Source organism: Panthera onca, chromosome D3 (assembly GCF_046562875.1).
Source record: "Panthera onca isolate mPanOnc1 chromosome D3, mPanOnc1 haplotype 2, whole genome shotgun sequence".
NCBI lineage: Eukaryota > Metazoa > Chordata > Mammalia > Carnivora > Felidae > Panthera > Panthera onca.
This window is the reverse complement of record NC_138350.1, coordinates 77714894-77739317: the sequence shown is the minus strand read 5'-3', so window position 1 is coordinate 77739317 and position 24424 is coordinate 77714894. Positions and strand designations below refer to the sequence as shown.

Genomic DNA, 24424 nt, shown 5'->3' with positions numbered 1-24424 from the left:
CAGAACCAGATGCAGGGCTTGATCTAACAACCATGAGATTATGACCTGAGCCAAGATCAAGAGCCAGAAGCTTAACTGACTGACACCAAGGTGCCCCTCCCAGGACTTTAAATGGCAATATTGCATAGTGTTCTGTCAAAGAAAATCCAGGTTATACAAGATAAATGTGAAAATGAGGCACTTTTTTATTTTTGTTATTAAAATTAATGCAGAAATGAGCATTCTCAAATAGAAATTATTTTTGTTTCTTGGCATGCTTGATCAGTTTGGTCTGAAGATAAAATATGCGTGATGCTTAAAGTTTCTGTGATGTCAAAAATACATTATTTTAAGTGTCTGTTTAATGTCTATCAAATACGAGGCAAGTCGGCATACACAAATAACTTTCAATTATTAGCACATGAAGTATTTTCAAAGATCACATAATAAGAAATGAGTAATAAACCCAGGGATACAGGTTGTATTTGGACACTTTTTTGTGTGTGCCTCTTTCCAAAGATTATGTTGTTCCAAATACATTATTTAGTATACATTTAAGATTTTAGAAAAAGGGGTCCATAGAGCCTAGTCAAACATTGTTAACCCCGGGACATATCATTGCTTTAAGTGGTTAAGAATAAAGTTACAATAAATTAATCAGAAAACATAATTTCTAACATATAGGACGTAGATATATATATCTACATATATATCTAACATATAGGATGTAGATATATATAATTTTATTGCTATATATTTTATTGATGTAGAAGGATAGTCAATTGAGCATTAATAATGAATATGGGCAAATGAAAAGAAGTAAGTTAAAATTGTATGTTTAATTGCCATTGGAATATAATGCTTCAAGCCCAAACCACTGTATTTACTTTTCTTTGTTAACTACTAAACAGTTTATATGTGATAACACCAATTTGAAAACAAACTAGACGAATGTTTTAAGTAAAAATGAGCAAAATGGGACCGTTTTCCAACACACACAAAAACTCAAGGCCATTCATTCAGTCTCCAGTTCAGGTGCATTGATTTGAAAATTACCCATTTTAACACCATATTTTAAGGTATCCGTGCAGTCAACAAGTAACTGCTCCAAAGATTCAGGGTGGTCAGACAGCTCTAGGTTAAACCCATCCAAACCTTCAAGAAGTTGGTGAGGATGATGAAAGTCTAGTATTTTACTCTTAACATCAAACATTTTTTTGATGTAATGCAGAAGAATATTTACCACTTGCAGCAGAAAACATTTAGTTAAATCTTTACCATCCTTGGATGGCAACAAATCTAGAGCAAAAAAAGAGATAAAAAGCTAGGTCAGTAACTAGAATGGCAAGGAAAATCCCCATGGGCGTAGAGTTTTGATCATTGGACATTAAAGATATTAAAAGGCCATGTGAAGTAACAAGTAGCATGTGTTCAAATCTTACTCAGAATCTTCATTCAAAGTTTCACTGGATAACAATTTTCACCAAAAAAAAAAAAAAAAAAAAAAAAAAAAAAGCCATTTTAGATGCACACCATTGGAGTAATTGAACCTTCAACATCCCCTAGATGGACCTTATCGTTGCCTTGTCAAACAAATGAACTGGTAATTGCACTTTTTGAATTTTGTTTAATGTTAATTTATTTTTGAGAGGGAGAGAGCAGGGGAGGGGCAGAGAGAGATGCGGACACAGAATCTGAAGCAGGCTCCAGGCTCGGAGCAGCCCCTCGCGGGGCTTGAACTTAGGAGCCTCAGGATCATGACCTGAGCCGAAGTCGGTCACTCAACTGACTGAGCCACCCAGGTGCCCCAGGTAGTTGCACTTTTAAAAGTAAGTTAAAGCATCAAATCTTAAGGACCTTACAATGGCTTCAATAAATATGTAAATGACATAACATTTTTATTAAAAAATGAAACGTTTGTTAATGACATCCATACCTGAAGCATAAGCATTTGATAAATTAATCATTACTTCCTCAGTGTGAGCCCCTTCTGTCACATTTTTCTCAGTTGATTGAAAAGCATGACCAGATTTTTTTCTCAGCTGTTCTTTATCTAAGTTAAAAAATTAAATAGTTTTTGATTATTAAAACATGCTGAAAATATGTATTTACTGCTTTTATCTGTAGCCACACAGACGCTTCCAAGAAATGCTTAACGATTGAAATTCTTATTTATATTCACACATGATCTCTGGTGGGTAGCTATAAACTGGGGAGAAGCAGAAATACTACTGAAATCATGTAAGGCTCTTTTATAACCATATAGAGAACCAATGATAGAATTTGTGATTGTTAGTTTCATATCAATTTAGTGTACAGGATTAGGAATTTAGTAATTAAGACGTCTCATGGTTTAGTTGTAAGTAATGATTCTTATTTCATAATAAGATCCTGCTATTAGCATTTTTAAAAAATTTTTTGGGGGGCGCCTGGGTGGCTCAGTCGGTTAAGCGGCCGACTTCGGCTCAGGTCACGATCTCGCGGTCCGTGAGTTCAAGCCCCGCGTCAGGCTCTGTGCTGACAGCTCAGAGCCTGGAGCCTGTTTCAGATTCTGTGTCTCCCTCTCTCTGACCCTCCCCCGTTCATGCTCTGTCTCTCTCTGTCTCAAAAATAAATAAATGTTAAAAAAAAAAAAAAGCTGTCTTAAAATTTTTTTTTTAACGTTTATTTATTTTTGAGACAGAGAGAGAGCATGAACAGGGGAGGGTCAGAGAGAGGGAGACACAGAATCTGAAACAGGCTCCAGGTTCTGAGCTGTCAGCACAGAGCCCGACGCGGGGCTCGAACTCACGGACCGTGAGATCGTGACCTGAGCCGAAGTTGGATGCTTAACCCACTGAGCCACCCAGGGGCCCCACAGATAAACAGATTTAAAGAAGTTAAGTAATAGTAATAATTGATACTTTTTGAACTCATATGATGGCCCAGAAATCTCACATATATTATTCTCTTCAATCCTCATAACATAGTTATGATAGAAATGCTATTATGATTAACAACAAAAAAAAGAGCTTATCTGGTGGGACTAGAATTGATAGACAGATGTTTGAATCCAAAGACCATTAAGTTATCCTTTAAAAATTAAATTTAAAAACAGTATGTCCTGAGGTCCTCTTCAATAAAAATATTGAACGAAACATCCAATCAAGCAAACAAGCCATTCTTAGGTATCTTTTAATGTTCTGGACAATGTGGAAGAGAAAAGAAAGTATAGACTAGAATTCATAATATCAAGCTGTTTACTTGTAGCTAGACATGGAGAAAACATGAAGTAATCAGAAAATGGTTTCTAGCTAAATTTTATAGTTTTGCTTTTATAAGCTTAGTAGTATTAATTTCTTCCAGTTCTAATGGATTTTTCTTAAAATAAAATAAGCTCTCCCCAAATATTTCAGACTGAATTTTTGAATACTGCAGCAAAAATAATTCAGTTTAGTTTTTAAGCATTGATATAATGTTTAAACATTTTTATGTGTTTATGTATGATAGATAAAAATGTTCTGTTATAGCTTTTTCCATAAAGAATAAAATCCTGATCATGAAAAAACTGTATGAGACAGCAATGACAGAAACGTGAGACAATTTGCAAAGCATGCAGTGTACCTAAAAACAAATTTCATTTTACATGTTGGCCCGGTAGACATATATTAGGTTAATTGTTTGTAAAATATTTTTTCTAGAGGAAAATTGCTTTTCGAAAGGTTCACTGCTATACACAGTGAATAATACATATTAATATAAATAAATTCTAAAGTAATTAAAGTTTTAGAAACATAACTCCTTTCAAATAATTAGAGGAAACATAAACCACAAGAAAAAGTGAAGTTAAAAAGATTCTACACATGGAATAGTATTACAAATGTTTATAAAGAAACTATGTAAAAACCAAAAGATTTGACAGAAGAATTAGACTCCATTATAGCTCAACACACATTGAATCTACAACCTAAAACTCGGTTAAATTTATATTTAATAACAAAAATAACAAAATTTCAACAAAACAGAATGTTTTAAATATTTAAGTAAGACAAAGATTGCTAATGTATTTTTGTCAAAATATGTGTATATGATTAATATGCATGATTAATAGTCATATAAGATAAGTCTTAAGTAAGACTTGTTTGACAGTCTGCAGTTTTTGGTAAGTAACACCCCAATCCCACTCTTTCAGTTAATAATAATTCCCATTGAATCCCCATTTCTTCTCACAAAATTTTAACTTACTTGCCAGGGTATCTCCACACTCCATGTTGTTTGAAAAAAAATAGTATCTGCTTTAAAAGAATATGTGGAGCCAGAGGGTGCTTTTAGCTGATGGAAAAGAACTTGACCATTAAAGTTGTGTAGCTGCTGTAATTTATAATATAGACTCTTTTAAAGTCTTTTTATTGATGGCACAGAAATCTGAGGCAATTTCATTATTTGTAAAAAGGGCAGGGATACAATGCTCTTTTTTGTTTAGAGAATTAAATGAAAGATGATGGTAGTGTATTTGTGTTTAAACATTATGGCTTTTTTAAAGTATGATTTCATGTCAAAGAAGGAATGGGTTTCAACTTCCCTTTTGACAATTACAACTTTTATCTTCAGGGTGAAGTATTAGGTACTCAACATTACAGGGTAGAAAATGAAAAATATGCATGGTCATATTAATGATACAATTCACACCCTTTTAACACAGGTGTTACTTTTTGCCTTTGGATTGAAAATGTTAACATTGTATTTCATTAAAAAAACTTTTTTAATGTTTATTTTTCAGAGAGAGAGAGAGAGAGAGAGTGAGCAAGGGAGGGGCAGAGAGAGAGGGAGACACAGAATCTGAAACAGGCTCCAGGCTCTGAGCTGTCAGCACAGAGCCTGTTGTGGGGCTTGAACTCATGAACCACGAGATCATGACCTGAGCTGAAGTCGGCACTTAACTGACTGAGCCACCAGGTCCCCCCAAAACTTTTAACATTTTAAACAATCCAAAAATACATAATGATCATCACTTCTAGCCCCATTTCCAAGAACACATTTCCTCCAGAATTTATCAAATGTTCAATTATCCCGTGGGATTTACAGCTCTTGAATAATGTGCTGGTCAACATTATTTTTCATTGTTAAGCACGTTTGAGCATGTTAAGGAAAGAGCAGGAAAACACTGATGATTCACATAAGAAAATCACCTGGGATACCTTGGTTTCTATCCTAGGCATTTGGGTGCAATTTATAAAAAGAGTAGTAACACTTAATTTATTCTAACAATAGAAACAAACACTGTGGCTTATCAAAAGCCATTTACAACTTCCAATCCAACTTGAACCAGTTATTGTAACTTTTCCCTCATTAAGAAGTTCACTTAGAGGCTGTAACAAACAAGAATATAGATGTGTGATGATTTGAAAACCATTTCCTCCTTTCATTGCTTTCCAGAGGAATCAACTGATGATTGTAGAGGTGGCATAGAAGTGGGAAAAAAAAACATAAATAAATCCCAAGGAGCTGCTCTTCCATTTCTTTCAACCATCTGCAGAGTTTCTTGGCTCTGATGGGGTTGCGACATCCACTAAGGAAGATTGTCGCATCATCTTGTAAAGACGAACCCTTCTCATGACTCCTGAACTCGCACTCATCTCTGTCAATAAACCCACCCACGCTCGCCCCAGTGGTCGCACCGTGAGATAGCCCTCATAGTCCAAGGTCACCCGCTGAAGTTCGCCACCTTGTCCGTCCTCTCTCGCACATAATAACCACCAGTACGCTATGTTCAAAAAGACTCAAACAATCCCTGTTCTGAGGAAATGGGTTTCGAGCCATGAAGTGCTCTCTAGCTATCACTCATTTTTTTCCCTTTCATGTCCTCGCTGTTGGCAATTAGGTCTTCGTTTATAGATCTGCTGAGCATAGGAGCATAGAACTGGCCCTCCCCAACATGGAAAATTCATGTTGTTGTTTGTTTCACCTCCCCCTAATTTTATATGTCTGTACAACACAGGCACATTGAAATTAAAACTCACAATTTTTCTTGACAAAGCATGTGAAAGCTTTCTTATATTACACGACAGGATACAGGACTAAAAAGAGGAAAAGGAGGGCGATACTCCCCTCTTCTGACTGACAGCAATCCTAATATTAAAGCCTATAGATTTCTTTCACCAGACCCTTGCCGTATTTTGTATGGAGCTAAATATTTTTCATACGTTGAATCCTCATAGAAGTCCTGTGATTTTGACGTTATTATTGTCTTGCTCTGTTTCACGCCTCTCCTTGCTTCCATTTCACCGTCAATAAAGTGGGCATCGTACTAATACCTACTCATGGCTTTAAGATATCAAAAGAGATAAGGCCTCTTAAGTGCTTCCAACAATTATTTATGTCTCTCTTCTCTGGCAATGCTGACAGGTAAAAACAAACAGGAAACAATTTTAAGAATGCCACTGCTCTGATCAGAAATGTGCACTGACCTCCCAACCATTATATTATCAAGTCCTTCACTGACCCTTTCTTTGCCTTACCTCCTACTACTCATTTACAGAAATTGTCTGCACCTCAAAAGGAAGGTCAGTCTCTTTTCTTAATCCCCTGCGTTATAGTTTGTGAAATTTCACCTGCTTTAAATGGCTTCCTTCTCCCTTTCTTCTAATCCAAAGGTCACATTTAACACATATTTATCAAGTACTTAGTATGTACTTGATACTCTCTTCTAAGCTAAGTTTGTATTGACTCATCTAATTCTCCCTGAAACCTTATAAGATACCGCTGCTGTTTCCTTTCTCCATTTTACAGATGAAGAACCTAAAGGACCGATAAGTCACATTATTTGCCAAGAATCACACAGCTAACTGGCAGAGCTGGGATTCAATCCCAGTCATTCTTGTTCTAAATATACTCTCTTAACCCCTATTCTGAATTCTACCTTAGCAAGTCCCACTCACATCTTAGTAGCTCCATAAATATTTTCTTGGGGCACCTGGTGGCTCAGTTGGTTAAACATCTGACTCTTGATTTCGGCTCAGGTCATGATCTCATGGTTCATGGGATCGAGCCCTGCCTCTAACTCCATGGACAGCACAGAGCCTGCTTGGGATTCTCTCCCTTTCTCTCTGCCCCTCCCCTGCTTGTGCATATGCTCCCTCCCTCCCTCTCTCTCTCTCTCTCTCTCAATAAACAAATAAACACTAAAAAAATATATTTTCTTATCTCCACCATTGAGCTGAAGTGATCTTTATTTTCATCTGAATCATCACACCAAATATTGGTCAACTTTGTATAGTTTATCTGGCAGTTTAATGTGTTTATTAGGAGTTTTATCTTGGGGAACCTGGCTGGCTCAGTGGGTGGAGCATGCGACTCTTGATCTCAGAGTCGTGCGTTCAAGCCCTACATTGGGCATAGAGCTTATATTTAAAATAATAATAATAATAATTAAAAAGTTCTGTCTTGATGTGGGAGGGGAAGTACAAAATGTACATTCAGTATTGCCCTTAAGGAAGTTACAACTTAAGAGAAAAGTGGGTAATGGACAGAAAACAGTATCATATTTTAATAATGGGAAAAGTGCTACATTTATGGTAAAGATTATAATCATAGATTCTAGAAGAGGCATGGGACAGGGTGGTACAGGAAGGTGCCACCAAGGTGCTCTGTGCATATTTAGCAGAAGACTAACCCAGTCTAGAAGGCCATCTAAGACTCTCTAAAGAGGATGATATGTGAGCTGAAATATGAAGGGAAAGTATCATGTAACTAGGTGATGAGGGAAGAGAACACATTCAAGGAAGCGTCAAACAAATGCACAAGATGTTGAGATGCCAACTGAAGAAATAAGGCAAAACCAGAGTATGGGACGGCCCAAAAAATGGACAGGGAGAAGTAATCCTGGGGGAGGTGGGAAGGGCACATGAATGTGTTTAGTGCTTATCCTTAGAGCAATAGAAAACCAGAGAATGGTTTGAGATGTACTGTGACATGACTGTGACTTCCTTATGGTTGTAGAAACAATGGTGACGGGTTGGTGGTTGAACTATTAAGTATATTAGTAAAACTTTGAGTAAGAGCTATTTATCATCTTTGAGATGAACAGATTATAGAGCAGAGGCATATGCCTTCTGACAAATTTTTCAATATGAATTCTAATTTAAATGCATGAATTTGAATGATGATGGCACTATATTGTATAAATACATAAAATGATATAGAGTTATAAGGGGGTGGAAAATTTCATTGAAATTGAGAGATATAATAACGGTAATAATTTATAGGCATTGAACCTTTAATATGTGGCATGATCTGTTCTAAGCCTCTAATGAGGATTAGCTCATTTAATCCTCCCCAAACTCTATGAAGTAGTTTATTAATTAAAACAGTATATGGCTGCTTTCATAGAAACCAAAATAGTAGTGACTTAAGCCAATTAGAAGATTTATTGCTAGAAGTCCAAATGGGTAAATGGCTCAGAGCTATTGTTTTACTCTGTCCATGAAGTTGTCCAAAGACCTGACTTCCTTCTATCTTGCGGTTTTTCCATTGCCTAGATCAGTGCTCTCTCATAGAAACATATGTGAGGCACATGTATAATTTTTAATTTTCTGTTAATCATAGTTTTAAAAAATAAAAAGAAACAGGTGAAATTAACTTTAAAAATTCATTCAGCTTAACCTACTATATCCAAATTACTATAATTCAAACATGCATCGAATCTCAAATCAGATGTTAAATGGGTGTTTTAATTACATGTTAATTGGGAAATACTTGGTCTATTCTTAGATTTCATGAAAGTTTCAGTTGAAAACGGTAGATTAATTTACATATGTTTTCAAACATACTTAAAAGTTCTTCAATAACTAGAGTATCAATTTTTCAATTTAATTAAGGCCAAACAAAATTAAAAATTCATTTCTTCCATCACATTTTAAGTGCTGAACAGCCACCTGTGGCTGGTTGCCACTTAACTGGACAGCACAGGGGAAAATTATTGCTTTTGCGCACTTTTCATCCACAAAGTTAGCTTGCTAGCACTGTATCTGAATTCTACACCAAGGCATTGGAGAAGGGAAGTAAGAGAAATTAGACTGTCACTTGAGGTGTAATGTAGAACTTGTGTAGGTCCTATTGGTCAGAACTTAGTCATGTGACCAGAGAGCTGACATGGCCATATAAAGATGGAAGTTAGGGTAGAAATTATAGTCTCCTGCTGGATGGACATCTTCCTTGTTAACACTTTGTACATAAGGCAGGAAAGAGGTGAGCAGAGAATAGGACGTTGACCATTACGAAAACAAAGATGAGATGGATGTTGGGGAGAATTAACAATCTAGGTCATGTGCAGATACTGTAGCACTATTTTTCAGATAAGGAAACGGAAGCACAAAAAAGCTACATGCCTTGCCCACATTTATGCATTTATTAACTACTAAAATTAAAAAAAATATATTTGGATGATGATATAAAAAAATGTTTGGAATTTCAACATGTAAAACATAGAAGATTGTGACAATTGTTATCTAGTGTTTTATTATTTTTTTAACTTTACCTATGTGGATACTCTAGTTCTTAGACTGTGTAAACTTTGAAGATGAGAAAAAGTAGCATTCAATTCCTTATATGCCTCCACAGTGCTTAATATCATTCAATTATTTACACATTTATAAAAATCCAAAGAAGGGTTAATTTGTTACTTTCACCTAGATCATATGTATTAGCCTTTCTTTCCACACAATTTCTGGTTTATATGGGTTCAAAAGTAGAGATAAATTTGAAGATACAGTAAACAGCTAAAGCCACGGAACACAAAGACATGATAACTCGATAAACACCCGGAGACATATTGATATGTGTTTACTTTGTCAGGTTTAACTTCATGTGTTTTCATAAGTCACTGTTCTCTTCTGGGAAAATTTCTTTTCATCTTTGGGAAATTGTTTCTGACAATACTATGAAGCATGATATTCTAAATACACAAAGTATAGAGAGAAAATCACTCATGCATTATCTGGTCTTTACATTCATGTGATTCTTTGATCTCCCATTTCAGCTTAATTTTCCCACAAGCACTTGCAAACTTCTTGTTTGTACACATCGAAAGGAGAAACGATAAAAATCACAGAACATACTTGAAACCATACATTTTCCTTTGTAGTTATTGTGTCTAGACTACAGGATAGCTTTCTTTTATTAGCGTATCTTTAAAGTTGAAAAAAAGAGTTTTGTTTCGTTTTTGCAAATCACCATTTGCTTTATACAGATGTATAATTCTAGCAAAATATCCACAGCATAGAAACCTATGGAAAACTTAAAAGGGTTTGCCCAAAAAAGTACAACCAACAACCGTCATGGCAGAGTTTTGGCCCTAGGCCAAAACTAGATCTTCCAACCTTAATGTCTTCATTTCTCTAAAACAACATAACGTACTATTCCTTTCCACCTGGTGGCTTTCTAAATAGACCGTGTGTTGTTATCAGAATCTGAAATTGTTTTCAGGTAATGTATGTTTTTCCCTGAATGTAAAATATTAATATGTAAAGCAGTATTCATTCTTTGCTTTCAACGTTAATTCTTTCAATTATCTGCCTTAGTTGAGGCATTTCTAAATGTCTCTCTACATTGAGGGAATGAATTGCCATTTGTATCTCTACATTCTATTTGTCGATACATGTAATTTGTATTTTTTTCCTCAAAATTTCCCACATTTTCTCAAAGCCTGCATTATGAAGAATGCCGTTAGGATATGGACTTAATAGGGACAAATAATTCCAAGTTGAATTTCACAGGTTTTAGTACAACCTAGCTTGAACCAGATCTATAAATAACATCTGTGCTAATTGACTCACAGGAGTCTTGGAAAATCAAGGCAAATCTCAAGTTATCCCAATGATGTAAACCAAAAAACAGCTAAATAGTATCTACTTCATTACAAATAATTGTGATTTAGAGACAACTTAATCCAGTAACTGAATGAAAAATATATAGAACAATTGATAATTAAAGCAATTAATTTTTCGGTATTTTTAGGAACTGAGGGTTATCAGTATTTATCAGGTTATATGACCTGGAATCAATCTGTCCCTCCCAGCCAGGTCAAATCACCAAAGTTGGAAATGAAGATGTGAGGAAGATTGCAAACAAGAAACAAAAGGAAAAAATAAAAAATGGACATTAGGCAAATGAAAAAAAAATTGTCAATCTCAAAAGAAATCAAGGAATGGCACATAAATGTGCCTTTAATACATTCTTTAAATTTTAATAATTGACAAATTAATTGATAATACATTATCAGTATTTTAATAATTAAAATTATAAAATTGTTGCCTATTAGATTGGACAGAGTGTGACTTACTTACTTTAAAAAATAGCCCCAGAATAAGAGGCTACTCGAGACCTAACAATGCTTAAAAACAAGACCTGAAAGTAACTCTGACCCACAGGTGGGTTAACTACTTACCAAAACTTGACACTCTTTGAAGGATGACATCTATATTCAAAATAAAAAATTCACAATGTCCAGCATTCAATAAAAATGACAAAATATACAAAGAAGTATTAAAAAAATGTGACTTGCAACCTAGAAAAAAAATCAACAAGTAGAACCAGAAATGACAGAGATAATGAAATTAGCAGGTAAGGACTTTAAAACGTATCTGCTACAAATACATTCAAGAATTTAAAGAAGACATGCACATAACAAAAAGCTAAATGGAAATAATAAAACTAAGTTAAACAGAACTTCTAGGGCTGAAAAACGAAAATATCTGGAATAAAAAGTTCACTAGCTCAGCCTAATAGAAGATTAGAGCTTATAGGGAAAAAAAGACGAGACTAATGAATTTGAAGAAAGGGCAATCAAAACTATCCAAGCTGAATCAAAAGGATAAAAAATGCTGAAGAAAAGATGACCTAAATTCTAATGATATGTGCAGCAAAATAATGCAATTTAACATATCCTTAACTGGAGTTCCAGAAAGAAGAGATACAGGAAAATATTTGAAGAGATAATGGCTATAAAAATTCCAAATTCGATGAACATTATAAACCCACAGATCCCAGAATGCTCAACAAACCCCAAGGTGAACAAACAGAAAGAAAACCATGCCAGAAAACATATATCAAATTGTTAAAAGCAGTTATTTAAAAAATTTACAACAGCCAAGTAAAGATTCGTTATGTACAGGGGACTGATGTTAATCACGACTAGACTTCTCATCAGAAAATCGTGTAAGTCAGAAAGCAATGAAAAGACTTCTTATTTATTTATTTATTTATTTATTTATTTAATTTTATTTATTTTTTTTTGAAAAGGTTTCTTTAAAGTACGGAAAGAAAACAAGCAGGCACTAAAACCTAGAATTGTATGTCACATTCTCCATCACAGAGGAATTTGTTGATAGTCCTGCAAGATACATTAAGGATGTTCTTCAGGTTATATATACATGATAAAAAGATTTTTTTAAAAAAACTTGGCTCTATGCAAAAGAATGAAGAGTGTTAGAAATGATAAACATGTGAGTAAAGGTAGTTTTCTTCTTTTTAAGTTTTTTTTTTTTCTAAAAAATAATTCATTGTTTAAAGCAAATATAGAGAAAACCAAAACCAATCATATAAGACTGTAAGGGCAAGGACTTGGATTTGGCAGTAGAGAGAATATTGGTTGTCCTTGCCAAAACAAGTTGCAATGAAATATAAGACCAGAGGGGCACCTGGGTGGCTTAGTTGGTTCAGCTCAGGTCATGATCTCACCGTCCATGAGTTCGAGCCCCGTGTTGGGCTCTGTGCTGACAGCTTGGAGCCTGAAGCCTGCTTTCTGTGTCTCCCTCTCTCTGCCCCTCCCCCCGCTCAAAAATAAATAAACACTAAAAAAATTAAAGAAGAAAAAAAGAAATATGAGACCAGAAGCCAGTCTGGTGGTTGACAAGTGAATGGTGGCACTATTTTTATTTTGGTTTTGGAAAACAGGATTATTTTTATAAAATGATGTTATTAATGTTAATATATGTGATTGTTAATATAATATATGACTATATATTATACAATTTTATTTTATTTTTGAAGTTTATTTATTTATTTGAGGAAGGTGGGCAGAGAGAGGGAGAGAGAGCGAATCCAAGCAGGCTCCGCACCATGAGTGTGGAGCTCAATGCAGGACTCGGCTCACAGAACTGTGAGATCTTGAGCCAAAACCAGGAGTCAGACACTTAACCAACTGAGCCACCCAGACATCCCGATATAACTGTTATTTTAAAATAAATTGATAAATATTTAAAAATTTACCCATTTTAATTTATAATATTTATAATACAGCTAAAATTATTGGCTAGACCCCAGATAACACAAATTCTTTGAGGTTTCTTTGAGGTTTTCAATAATTCTTAGGCATATAAAGAGATTCTCAGACCAAAAAGTTTTAGAGCTACTGCATTATAAAATGCTGACCTCATGAGCTTTAATGTTGTAGAGACAAAATTATTCTGAAGTAGAAAATAAGATTCCTAATGGTTTGGTCTTATTTAAAAGGAAGCAATAAGTTTAATGCTTTCACATATGGCACCTTATTATTCATTTTTAATGATGTCTAGGTGTGACGACGGCACCTAGGGTTTGCATTTGAATCTCAAGTGATCATTACTGAATACAGAGAAGGAAAAAAATAACATCTGGATATCACAAAATATACCAATAACACAGATTGGCTCATGAATATTTAATTTGCATATTAATTCACCTACTGAGAAGCAAGGCTTGCAAAACAAAGGAATAAACTCATAAACATTACCTGAATTATTGATCTATTTGATCCTTTGTAGAAGGTTCATTATGCAAAATTTTTGCTCTTTAAATAAATGACATTTGAATAGTTGAAAAAAAGTGCTCTCTCATTATAATCACTGGGCCCTGCTATGCTAATGAAAGCAAAGATGGAAGGTAGAGATTTGCATAATTGAACACCATTTGAAAAGGAGGTATTAGTTGGAGTCTTATTTATACATTAGAAAACTTGAAAACTGTCAGAGATGATGATTAACTAGGAAGGAGCAGAGGATAGTACATTTATCTCTCATCTCTCTAGATTTAGGGTGCGAGGTAGATTTCTATGCACCCATTAACACTCATTCACTTAGTCTCCTGTGTGATCTATATATCCAAGATGATAGGGTCCAAAGTATATTTATTTCCTTGTGAAAGTATCCTCGCATGAATTAGAGATTAAGCTTTGTTAAATTGTTAACTCAGCTTTGCATGTCTTCCCAAAATGTCCTTTATTATTTGAGTCCAACTTATTCCTACGGGACTCCCTTAAGTCCTTCTTACTATCTTGAGATGAAATAATCTTTTGCTTCCTCAGTATTAACACAGAGCATTTTAAGTTTTATTCTGTGTTTTTACCTTAGAGTGCTTATAAAATATCTTGCACTATAATTATTGATATACATTTTACATCACTGACTACATTATCAGCTCCTTGAGGTAAACTAGCATTGTGTCTTTATTTATTTACTTTTTTTAATTTTAGAGAGACAGAGAGAGTGGGGAAGAGGGACAGAGGGAGAAAGAATCTTAAGCAGGCTCCACACTCAGTGTGGAGCCCGAAGCAGGGCTCAATCCCACCCCCTGGGATCATGACCTGAGCAGAAATCAAGAGTACACTCAAACAATTGAGGCACCCAGGGGTCCCACCCTAGCACTGTGTCTTATTCAGCTTTGTGTCTGACTGGGCTTTGTCTGTCTTGATCTGGTGCACAGCTGAGAATGTAGTAGATGGTTATTTTGTATTAACTACAGTGAGTTAAACTTCAGCAAGTTCTATCAGCTCAGTTCAAATGTCCTGGTGTGAGGACCAAAGAAATAAACTTTACCCAGGGAAAGTCAAGTATCAAGAGTACCATCTTCATATTTTGTATTATTATTGAATAAGAATTAAAGAATATTTCCTGCTGTAAAAGAAAAAATATAAAATCTATGTTCTTAAATCTTGAGATAAATGCTACATATATAGCCTTTTGTTTTTTCCCTCTGAATTATATTTAAGCCGTAATTACTAAATATTAGGTTATACAGAGACACGAACTATTAGAGAGGTGAGATATCGACAGCAGCTGCCACATCAAGGTTCCACTTTGAAGAGTCAACTTTTAATCACATCTTTGCCTCATTCGTCTTCTAAGCTGCCAACAATATCTCAATAGCTTCCTAACTGAATTTCTTCTCTGTACTCATGTTTTCTTCTAATCCTACAAACCATAGCTGAGTGAGTGTTTCTTACATTTCTACCTTGGTTTAGTCAAAGGACATTTATTGATGTGTCTGTCAAGGAGGGAAAATAATTTCCCCTCCACTCTTCTAGGTTTTTGGCTGAGACCCCCATACCAAAAGACAGATTAGTAGGAGAAAAATGAACACCTCCTATATATAGCACCTCCTATATAGCATGCACACCTCCTATATACAATGGAAGATATCCAGATGGCCCAACCCAGCTAAAGACAAAAGAAAATGTTGGGGGTGCAGGGAGCAGAGACCAGTTATGGGAAGTCGTCAGGAAGGCACAACACACAAAGGTATGGTGGTTATGTAGTGTAAGCCATTGCCTTCTCTATCGATAAGAGTTTCAAAAGATTTAGTCACCTTCCTCTTTCTGGTAGAGAGATGGAGACACCTTCATAAATGGAGATATCCAATAAATGTGTAAATGTTTCATAGAAAAATAATTTCCACACATTTTTCAGAGCTTCTCTTGGATCTGCCCTTTCTTAAAAATACTCATCCTCAAAAGGTCAGTATACTAGAGAGGCATATTTTGGGGTGGTATATTTTGTTCCACTTCATGTCAAACACACAGGTCCTGGAGGACCAAACATACCTCCCAAGACCTGATCAATCACATACCCTATGACTATTGTCCTTCATCCAGGGTTGAGCATATAACCCGAGCTAGAACAGTCAGAGCCCTTCCCCAAGAATTTTTTAATTGAAATAGGTGCTAAAGACCTCTTTACTTCACTAAAATATCAGTGTCTGACCCCAGACGGCTGGTAATTGTGTTCTCTGCCACATGAATCAGCCAGAGTGAATGAAGCTGATTATCAGAGAACAACATTAAAAAAAAAAAAAAAAAAAAAAGAGGCAGAGAAAGCGAATTCTGTATCCAACCAACCTCTGGTTCCGTTTCTTGAAGGAATCTAGAGTTGTTAGAGGAGGCAGGTAGTTAGGTTCTAAGACCTGGAGGTCAGCAATGAGGAAATCATGGCCAGCTATTGGGGAAAATCCAAGGCCTATCTTGGTTACGCTCCATAATAAGCCAGATCAAACCTGACAGGTCCAGGATGGCAGGTGCCATGACAGGAAATCCCTGACCAAATTGGGAAGAAATAGCATGAAACTCTGTCATTATGTCACCCCAAGTAATGAATATTCCACTGCCTAGTTGACAACTGTCAATAAAAGATAGAAATCCAACTCCCAGGGTATGCATCTCTCTCTCTCTCTCTCTCTCTCTCTCTCTCGGGTTTACTTACTGTCAAACTTCGAGAGTATTCTTTTTGCTTTAATAAACTTCCCCTGCTCCTGTTATTCAACTGCATGTCTTCCCTTGAATTCCTTCTCATGACAAGACCAACAACCTTTGGCAACTCCTTTGCATCTGGCTGGGTCGAGGCCCCAGGGCCCTGGTATCTCCCCACTTCACCCAGCAAGAGAGTGGCCCTGTTTTCTGGAATGCTTCCTTCTGTGAACCATTCCAATATTCTTCCAACACCCCTTCCTTCTTTGTATTTTTATTACAAAGGTAGTTCAAACAACTGCTATGCTAAAGAATTATAAATTATCTTGAAGGTCTTTTTTCTAACAGCTGCAAAGCTAAAAAGAGGATAAAGTAAAATCTTGGTATTTGGAAGGAGCATTATGTCACATATACATTCCTGTGTCATGAATGTTACCCAATTTTGGTAATAAAGATTAATGCAACATTGCAATATGAAATCTGAGAATCAAAATTTAAACTGAAATGAAAATAAAATGTCAATTCTCAATTCAATTTTCTAAAACTAATAGGCAAAATGCACCAGGACTGCGCTGATAATTAAAGAAATGACAGTAGGTTTTCTCCTTATAATACATAATTATAAATAAAATATTACTTTAAAGTAAGCATATTATGTGTAGGGTGCAAATCTGCTGGTATATTTATATCAAAACACAACATTTAAGTACTTTCACAATCTGAGACAATCATTTGAGCTTTGGTCATCATACCCTTTATTGTATCTTTTACTCTCACTGAGGTACTCTGGTACCTGTGCAAAAGCTTTGGTTCCTTTGGTACAAGTGGAAAAGCTTGAGAAAAGTGTTATAGGATACAAGAAGCCATTGCGAAGTTTATCATGGAAATGACATTATCAGATTTGTGTTTCAGAGTTCACAGAGTTGCACTTGTGTATAGTAATAAGAAAAAGCACTTGATAATTGCTGTTAATAGAGAGGGTACTGGACTCCTTTGCAGCTTCTCTTAAGAGTGATAAACCGGGGCGCCTGGGTGGCTCAGTCGGTTGAGTGTCTGACTTCAGCTCAGGTCATGATCCCACAGTTCAGGAGTTCGAGCCCCACGTTGGGCTCTATGCTGACAGCACAGAGCCTGGAGCCTGCTTCGGATTCTGTGTCTCCCTCTCCCTCTCTCAAAAATAAACATTAAAAAAAAATTTTAAAAGGACTGATAAACCAATATGCTGGCAGCAATGTTGCATAAACTTGAAAATTTATCTAAATTCCTATTATTTTTAAATTGCAGCACAGCAGTAATTCCCTCCTGTTTGTTACCACTGCAGAGCATTTTACCTAAGATATTAAATATTTAATTGTATCTCTCTTCTCCACAGAAGTATAAGTTCTTTGAAAGCTGAGACTTTCCTTTATGTATTGCTATAGACTTATCACTCAAAATCTCTGCTTGGCATATTCTAGATAATATGTATATGTAATGCAGATAATATATGCAGATAATATATATATATAATATTATAATATAATATATTATAAAATTATATAATATATGTATAATTAATAATGTATTATATATTATATATATTATATATATTAATATATTATATATATAATTATATATATAATTATATATATATTATCTGCATATATTATCTGCATTACATATATAATCTGCATTATAATCTGCATTTATATATAAATATATAATTATATATATATAATATATATAATGCAGATAATATATATATATATATAAAATGGATAAAATAGAAGATATAAAGAATCAATGAGCACCAAAAAAAATTCCTGATAAAACTATAAAGAAAATAATTTTGAATATTTATAACAATAATATAGAGCTCAAAGCATACTTAACATTTTACTTACTTCAATCAGTTGTGGGCAAGCTTTCTTTAAAAAGCTGACTTAGAAAATAATTCTTTATTATTTTCTTTTATTTTCCAGATAAAAGGTAATCAAGTTAATAATGATTTCCCCTCAGGGAAAATTCCATTTCCCCAATAATAAGAAAGACCCTTGAAAATGCTGCAGTAATTTAAAAGCTTAGTCATGTATAGAAAGTTATAATGAACTTAACTAAATAGAATAAAAATGAGGAAAAAAGATATAAAAGAAAACTAAAGAGTGGAAGAGTGGCCAAACGCAGTTTTTTTTTTTTAATTTTTTTTTTTTAACGTTTATTTATTTTTGGGACAGAGAGAGACAGAGCATGAACGGGGGAGGGGCAGAGAGAGAGGGAGACACAGAACTGGAAGCAGGCTCCAGGCTCTGAGCCATCAGCCCAGAGCCCGACGTGGGGCTCGAACTCACGGACCGCGAGATCGTGACCTGAGCTGAAGTTGGACACTTAACCGACTGAGCCACCCAGGCGCCCCCCCAAACGCAGTATTTTGACAATCTTACATCCCTGTGTGCTACTTTGATAAGAAAAAAATAAATTCCAACTTACTATTTAAAAAGCAAGGTAGGAAGGAAGGAAGTTTGGTTGGAAGGGAGGAAGGAAGTGAGAGGAGTCATAACACTCCATCAGCTGACTGCATGTTCTTGAGCAAGTCACTTCAACTTTTTGGGGTCTTTGCAGTCCGTGAAATGGGTCTATTTCCTCCTTTACTCAGTAATCATGAGGCTCATGCATAATAATGAAATGTATGAAAAAATATTTCCATTCATTCCCTCCTCTGATCTTTAGGTGCACAGTGCCATGTGTAACCATCAGTTTCTTGGGAAGATAAAAAAAAGTTTTATTATTCTTTGGGAGAAGGTCAATTAAGTAAACAAATAGCTCCCTCAATTCGCAAGTGTACTTTGTACCTGCTTTGCTATATAAATTGTGTAGAATTTTATCCTGGCTCTATAGTCTTTATCCTACATGCATGTTCCATATTTATGTGGAGGGATCTCTCTTTGTTAGTATAATTTTCAATTCCCAGCAAGATAAATGACTGAAGAAAAACATTTGTTTCATACAGGAAAAAATGTAGATCGAAGTATGCTTTTTGCTTCTGTTGAAACTTTAATTTTTAAACTCGCTGTTCTAATGTATGCTCAATCAATCAAATATCAGCAGCGGTGATCTATGAAAGCAAGAGGCTTCTGAGGCCAAGAGGTAGCATGAGGGAGCTGTCCTAGTTACAAGGACTGAAAAAAAGAAGAAAAAGAAAAAAAAGAAAAAAAAAAAGAGGAAACAAGCATAACTGAGACCAAGTTCTAATAACAGGAAGTTGAGTAAAATGGCAAACGGTTCTTTTATACAGCAATCCAGCCAGGGGCCTGAAGTATAAGAAACAGGATGTAGTAACCTTGGAGAGAAGATCAGACACACAATAAAGAGTGCAGTTTAGGGACACCTGGCTTGGCTGGCTCAGTCAGTCAAAGCATATGATTCCTGATCTCGGGGTTGTGAGTTCAAGCCCCACGTTGGGTGTAGAGATTACTTAAAAATAAAATCTTGAAACAAAAAAGTGTGCAGACCCAGGAAAGGGTTCTAGCCCACTGGGACATAGTAAACCCAATGAATTATGTCACTCCCATCGTTAAAAATAATGAAGGACTACTGATTTAAGTAACACTGAGACAACTTGGAAAGTCCCCTATGAAAAATCACCTACAAATTCTCAATAAAATACAACAATCATACATTTAATTGTATGACTGAGCTCACATGAAAGTAAGAGAAACTTCCAGGAACCAACAAAAGAGAGATAAAGTTGATTTTCAAATGGAATGGAAACGCTTTGTCCCTTACCTCGAGAGAAGTGTGCACGTCTGGCTTTTACTCTGAGCAAAGATCAAGGCAGCAGAATTTAAGATTCACTGCTTAGGATATCCTGTTTTAAGTTCCCTGGTGGCTCCCAGGGTCAGCTTCTTTATCTAAGTTTTGCAATTGGCCTACCTGCTTTGATAAGCTTGACTCGATTACTTGAAGGGCCTCCTTGGAAGCTTCTCTTTGAGCTTTCACAAAGTCATGATTTCTCCCACTGACCCTGAGGTTCAGCTTGGAGACACAGCGCAGTCCATGTTGGAGTGAACAGGACCCTTGGACATCTTGCCCTTGAGATGTCTATCGCTTCAAAGTGTTTGCTACATTCTCTTTCTTTTATCCTACCACATTCTCTGCCTTTAAGTAAAGGCCTTGCACAAGTATGCTCTTTGGAGTCTCATGAGCCCTTTCAAAGAACTGGGGAAATCTTTGCAGGTCTGGGAAGAATTGTGACAAGCACATGAGTGGACACTGTTGTATCACTAGGAAGGAAGTTTAAAGGAAGTGGCCTTTGCTCATCTCAGGAACCAAGAGTTTGGATGTCAATACACTGGGAGGGATAGAATCTTCTTAAGGCTGCAAGTTAAAACTGAGACCCCGGGAAGCTTTCACCCTCAGTAAAAGACGAACCAGAGACTATTTGTCCACCAGCTTCAGAAGAAGAAATGTTTTTTTTTTTTTCATCCTGGGCTCTTTTTTTGGGGGGGTGGGGGGTGGGGGGAGTCTCCTTTGAGAATTCAGAACCACAGGCCTGACTACGTTTTAGTTTAGGATTTGAATTCACTTGACAGCAATAACAATGAAAAGGCTTTATGCAATAGTAAACCCTGGACACGGATGTAACTGGAGAGGATTTGGCTGAAGCCAATGCAAAACTCCTCAAGATGGAAATTGGAGATGGGCTCACTTAGAGCCACACAGTCTCCTCACTCCAGCCACGCAGCATTCCCAAGTTAAATCCCGGAGACGATGATTCCCAGTCTCAACCTGCAACAAATACGAGGGAAGAGCCCACCATGAGTGGAAACCCATAGACACAATATTCTAGAAGATTATATTCTGAGAACTGTAACAATTAAGTTATTAAAGTTTATTTTAAAGGGATCACATTCACTAAATAGAAGATTTTTTTGACGGGCAAAAAAAAACTACCAAAACAACCAGTTTTTCATAAGAACCAAATATTATTTCTAAAAATGAATCCCCAGTCATTAAATATCAAGTGGAAAAATTAAAGAGTATATTTGATAAAGCTCAGCTAATGATGAATTCTTCTCCCCACACACACACAAAAGGTAAGTATGCGGGGTAATGGATGAATTAGCTAGATTGTGGTCATTATTTCACAATGTATGTGTATATCAAACCATCCTGCATACACCGTAAATGTACACATTTTAAAATTGTCAATTACATCTCGACGAAGATAGAAAATATTAAAATAAAACAAATGATGAATTAACAAACTTCAAAATAGTGTGAAGAATCACTGTGGATACATTACAGAGACACAGAAATGAAACTACAATAGAGATAGAGAAGACAGCACACTGAGGGTTTAAGTATGTCTAGTAAAGGGGCACCTGGGTGGCTCAGTCGGTTAAGCATCCAACTCTTGGTTTTGGCTCAGGTCATGATCTCACCATTGGTGAGATTGAGCCCTGTGTCCAGCTCTGTGCTGACAGCGTGGAGCCTGCCTGGGATTGTCTCTCTCCCTCTCTCTCTGCTCCTCCCCTGCACACATGCATGTGTGGACTCTCTCTCTTTCTCTCTCTCTCTCGATAAATAAATAAATAAACTTAAAAATAAGTTAAGTCCAGTAAATAAGCCAGAAGACTAGAATAAAGAGAACGGCAAAGACTCTGCTAGAAGAGATCATGGCTGATGTTTCAGAAATGAAAGAAAGCTCTGGGCCCTCACAAGCAAAGAACATGCAGTCCTGAGCAGGACTCAAACAAATAAACACACAAACAAAGCCCACAGTGCACTGAACATGATGCAGTGTGGCAATTCTCAAACACTTTGGTCTCAGTACCCCCTCCAGTGTGATAATTCACTGGAAAAAATAAAACATATTAACATAAATATTTACATGAAAAATAACTACGTTTTCCAAAACTACTAAGAAGAGTGCCATTGTTTCACATTTTTGCAAATCTCCTTAATTACAACTTAAGAGAAGATAACCTCTGCCTTCTACCTGTCTCAATATCCGTCATGTGGCCTCTGAAAAACCTAAGCACCCACTGTGACAGAATGAAAGGCATCTCTTATATTATTACAAATATCCTTTCAACTCATGAACCCTCTCACTGTTGACAAGTGACACTAAAGAATGAAAAAAAAAATAAAAGATAGATCTAAAAACTACTCTGACAGGAAAAAAACAAAAACAGATGGACTGAAGTCATCAGCCAAAGAGAGAGATTAGAAAACATAGGACCTTCCGGGATCTGCTGTGTAAACTTCAGTTACTCAAAGGGCTCTTGAATATATAACATTAAAAGTATAATAGTCTTCAAAAGGCACCATTAAGATGAAAAAAAAAATCCACCTTCTCTGAGAAAAGACTTGCAAATCATATAATTTACAAAGGACTTATTTAAAAGCATAGAAAGAACACTAACAATTCAGTAAGAAGACAACAACCCAATTTTGTAAATGGGGAACATATTTGAATAGACATTTCACCAGAGGTATATGAATGGTGAATAAACACATGAAAAGATGTTTGGTATCATGAGTCATTTGAGAAATTCCAGTTAAAACCACAATGACATATTATTCCCCAAGTACTTGACTGGCTGTATTCCAAAAGACAGATGGAGACAAAAAGACAAATGGAGGGTGTGAAGAAACAAGGCGCCTGCCATATCTCTGGTGGGAATGTAACAGTGCAGTCACCTTGCAAAACAACTTGAAGTTTCTCGAAAAGTTAAACATCCACTTGCCATCAGCCCCAGCAACCGTACTGCTTGGCATTTTCCTAAAGGAATAAAAGCTATGTCCACACAAGATCTGTCTGTGAATGTGCATTGCAGCACTACCCATAGTAGCTGAAAGTGATCTTCTAGGGGAAAAGAACTAGATTTTGGTGATGGCTACACAATTCTATAATTTCACTACAAGAAATGAAGAGCACACCTAAATAGGCGCATTTTGTGGTTCTATAAATTATATCTCAATGAAACCCTTTTTTAAAAAAGACAGTGGTTAATCAAATTGGATAATAAACATAATCCAGATATGTATTATTAACAAAAAACACATGTAAGGATACAAGGACACCAAAGATTAAAAGTAAAAGAACAAAACAAAACTAGGGCAGAACATTTAAAAGTAAGCTGTGTAGTTAAATTAATATCACACAAAATAAGCTGTAGAGTAAGGTAAATGTAATCAAGGATGTTTCTAGGATGAATTTTATCACTCTTGTGTTCAAAATTTTCTTCAAGTCCTAGATCACATAGTCAAACAGAATAAATAAGTTATAAAGATTAAAACCTCCACTGGTTACAAACAACATCATTGTCAATACAGAAAATCCAATCAAATATATATAGGTAAACTGTTAGAGCTAATAAGAGAGTTCAAGTTTATTGGATTTGAAATCAATCTACAGGAATCAGTTATGTTCCTATAGACTATAAATGACTACTAAAAATTATATTTTTTAAGAAAACATTTATAATAGCAACAAAATTACATGCTACCTAAGAAGAAATCCAATGGGGGCGCCAGGTTTGCTCAGTAGGTTGAGCGTCTGACTCCTGATTTTGGCTCTGGTCATGATCTCATAGTTCATGGGTTCGAGCCCTGCATCGGGCTCTGTGCTGACAGCTCAGAGCCTGGAGTCTGCTTCTGATTGTCTCCCTCTCTCTCTGCCCCTCCCCCTGCTTGCGCTCTCTCTCTCTCTCAAAAATAAGTAAAAACATTAAAAAAATTTAAGAACAAAAGAAGAAATCCAATGAAATGATGCAATTAGTCTAGAGAGAGTACAATAAAAATTTAGTGGAAGCCATAAGAAAAGATCTAAATTTATAGAATTATTTGCCCCATCTTAAGATGACCCAGTCCCATGATGATGGCAAGTCTTCTCAAATTTATCTACACATTCATGGGAATTACCATCAAAAGCTTAACTTGACCAGCTAATTCTAAAATTAGTAAGGAAGAAAAAAAAAATCAAACATGGAC

The 24424-nt window shown here is 35.7% G+C and overlaps 1 protein-coding gene across 1 annotated transcript in view; it reads right to left on the bottom strand.

Annotated features, from left to right (window-relative positions):
* LOC132665023 (glutamate decarboxylase 1-like) overlaps positions 1 to 24424 on the bottom strand; it is a 67274-nt gene that overhangs the window by 26325 nt on the left and 16525 nt on the right. The window contains 2 exon segments of the mRNA XM_081790585.1: positions 1036 to 1303; positions 5613 to 5722. Of these exon segments, the coding sequence (XP_081646711.1) occupies positions 1036 to 1303; positions 5613 to 5722 (378 nt within the window).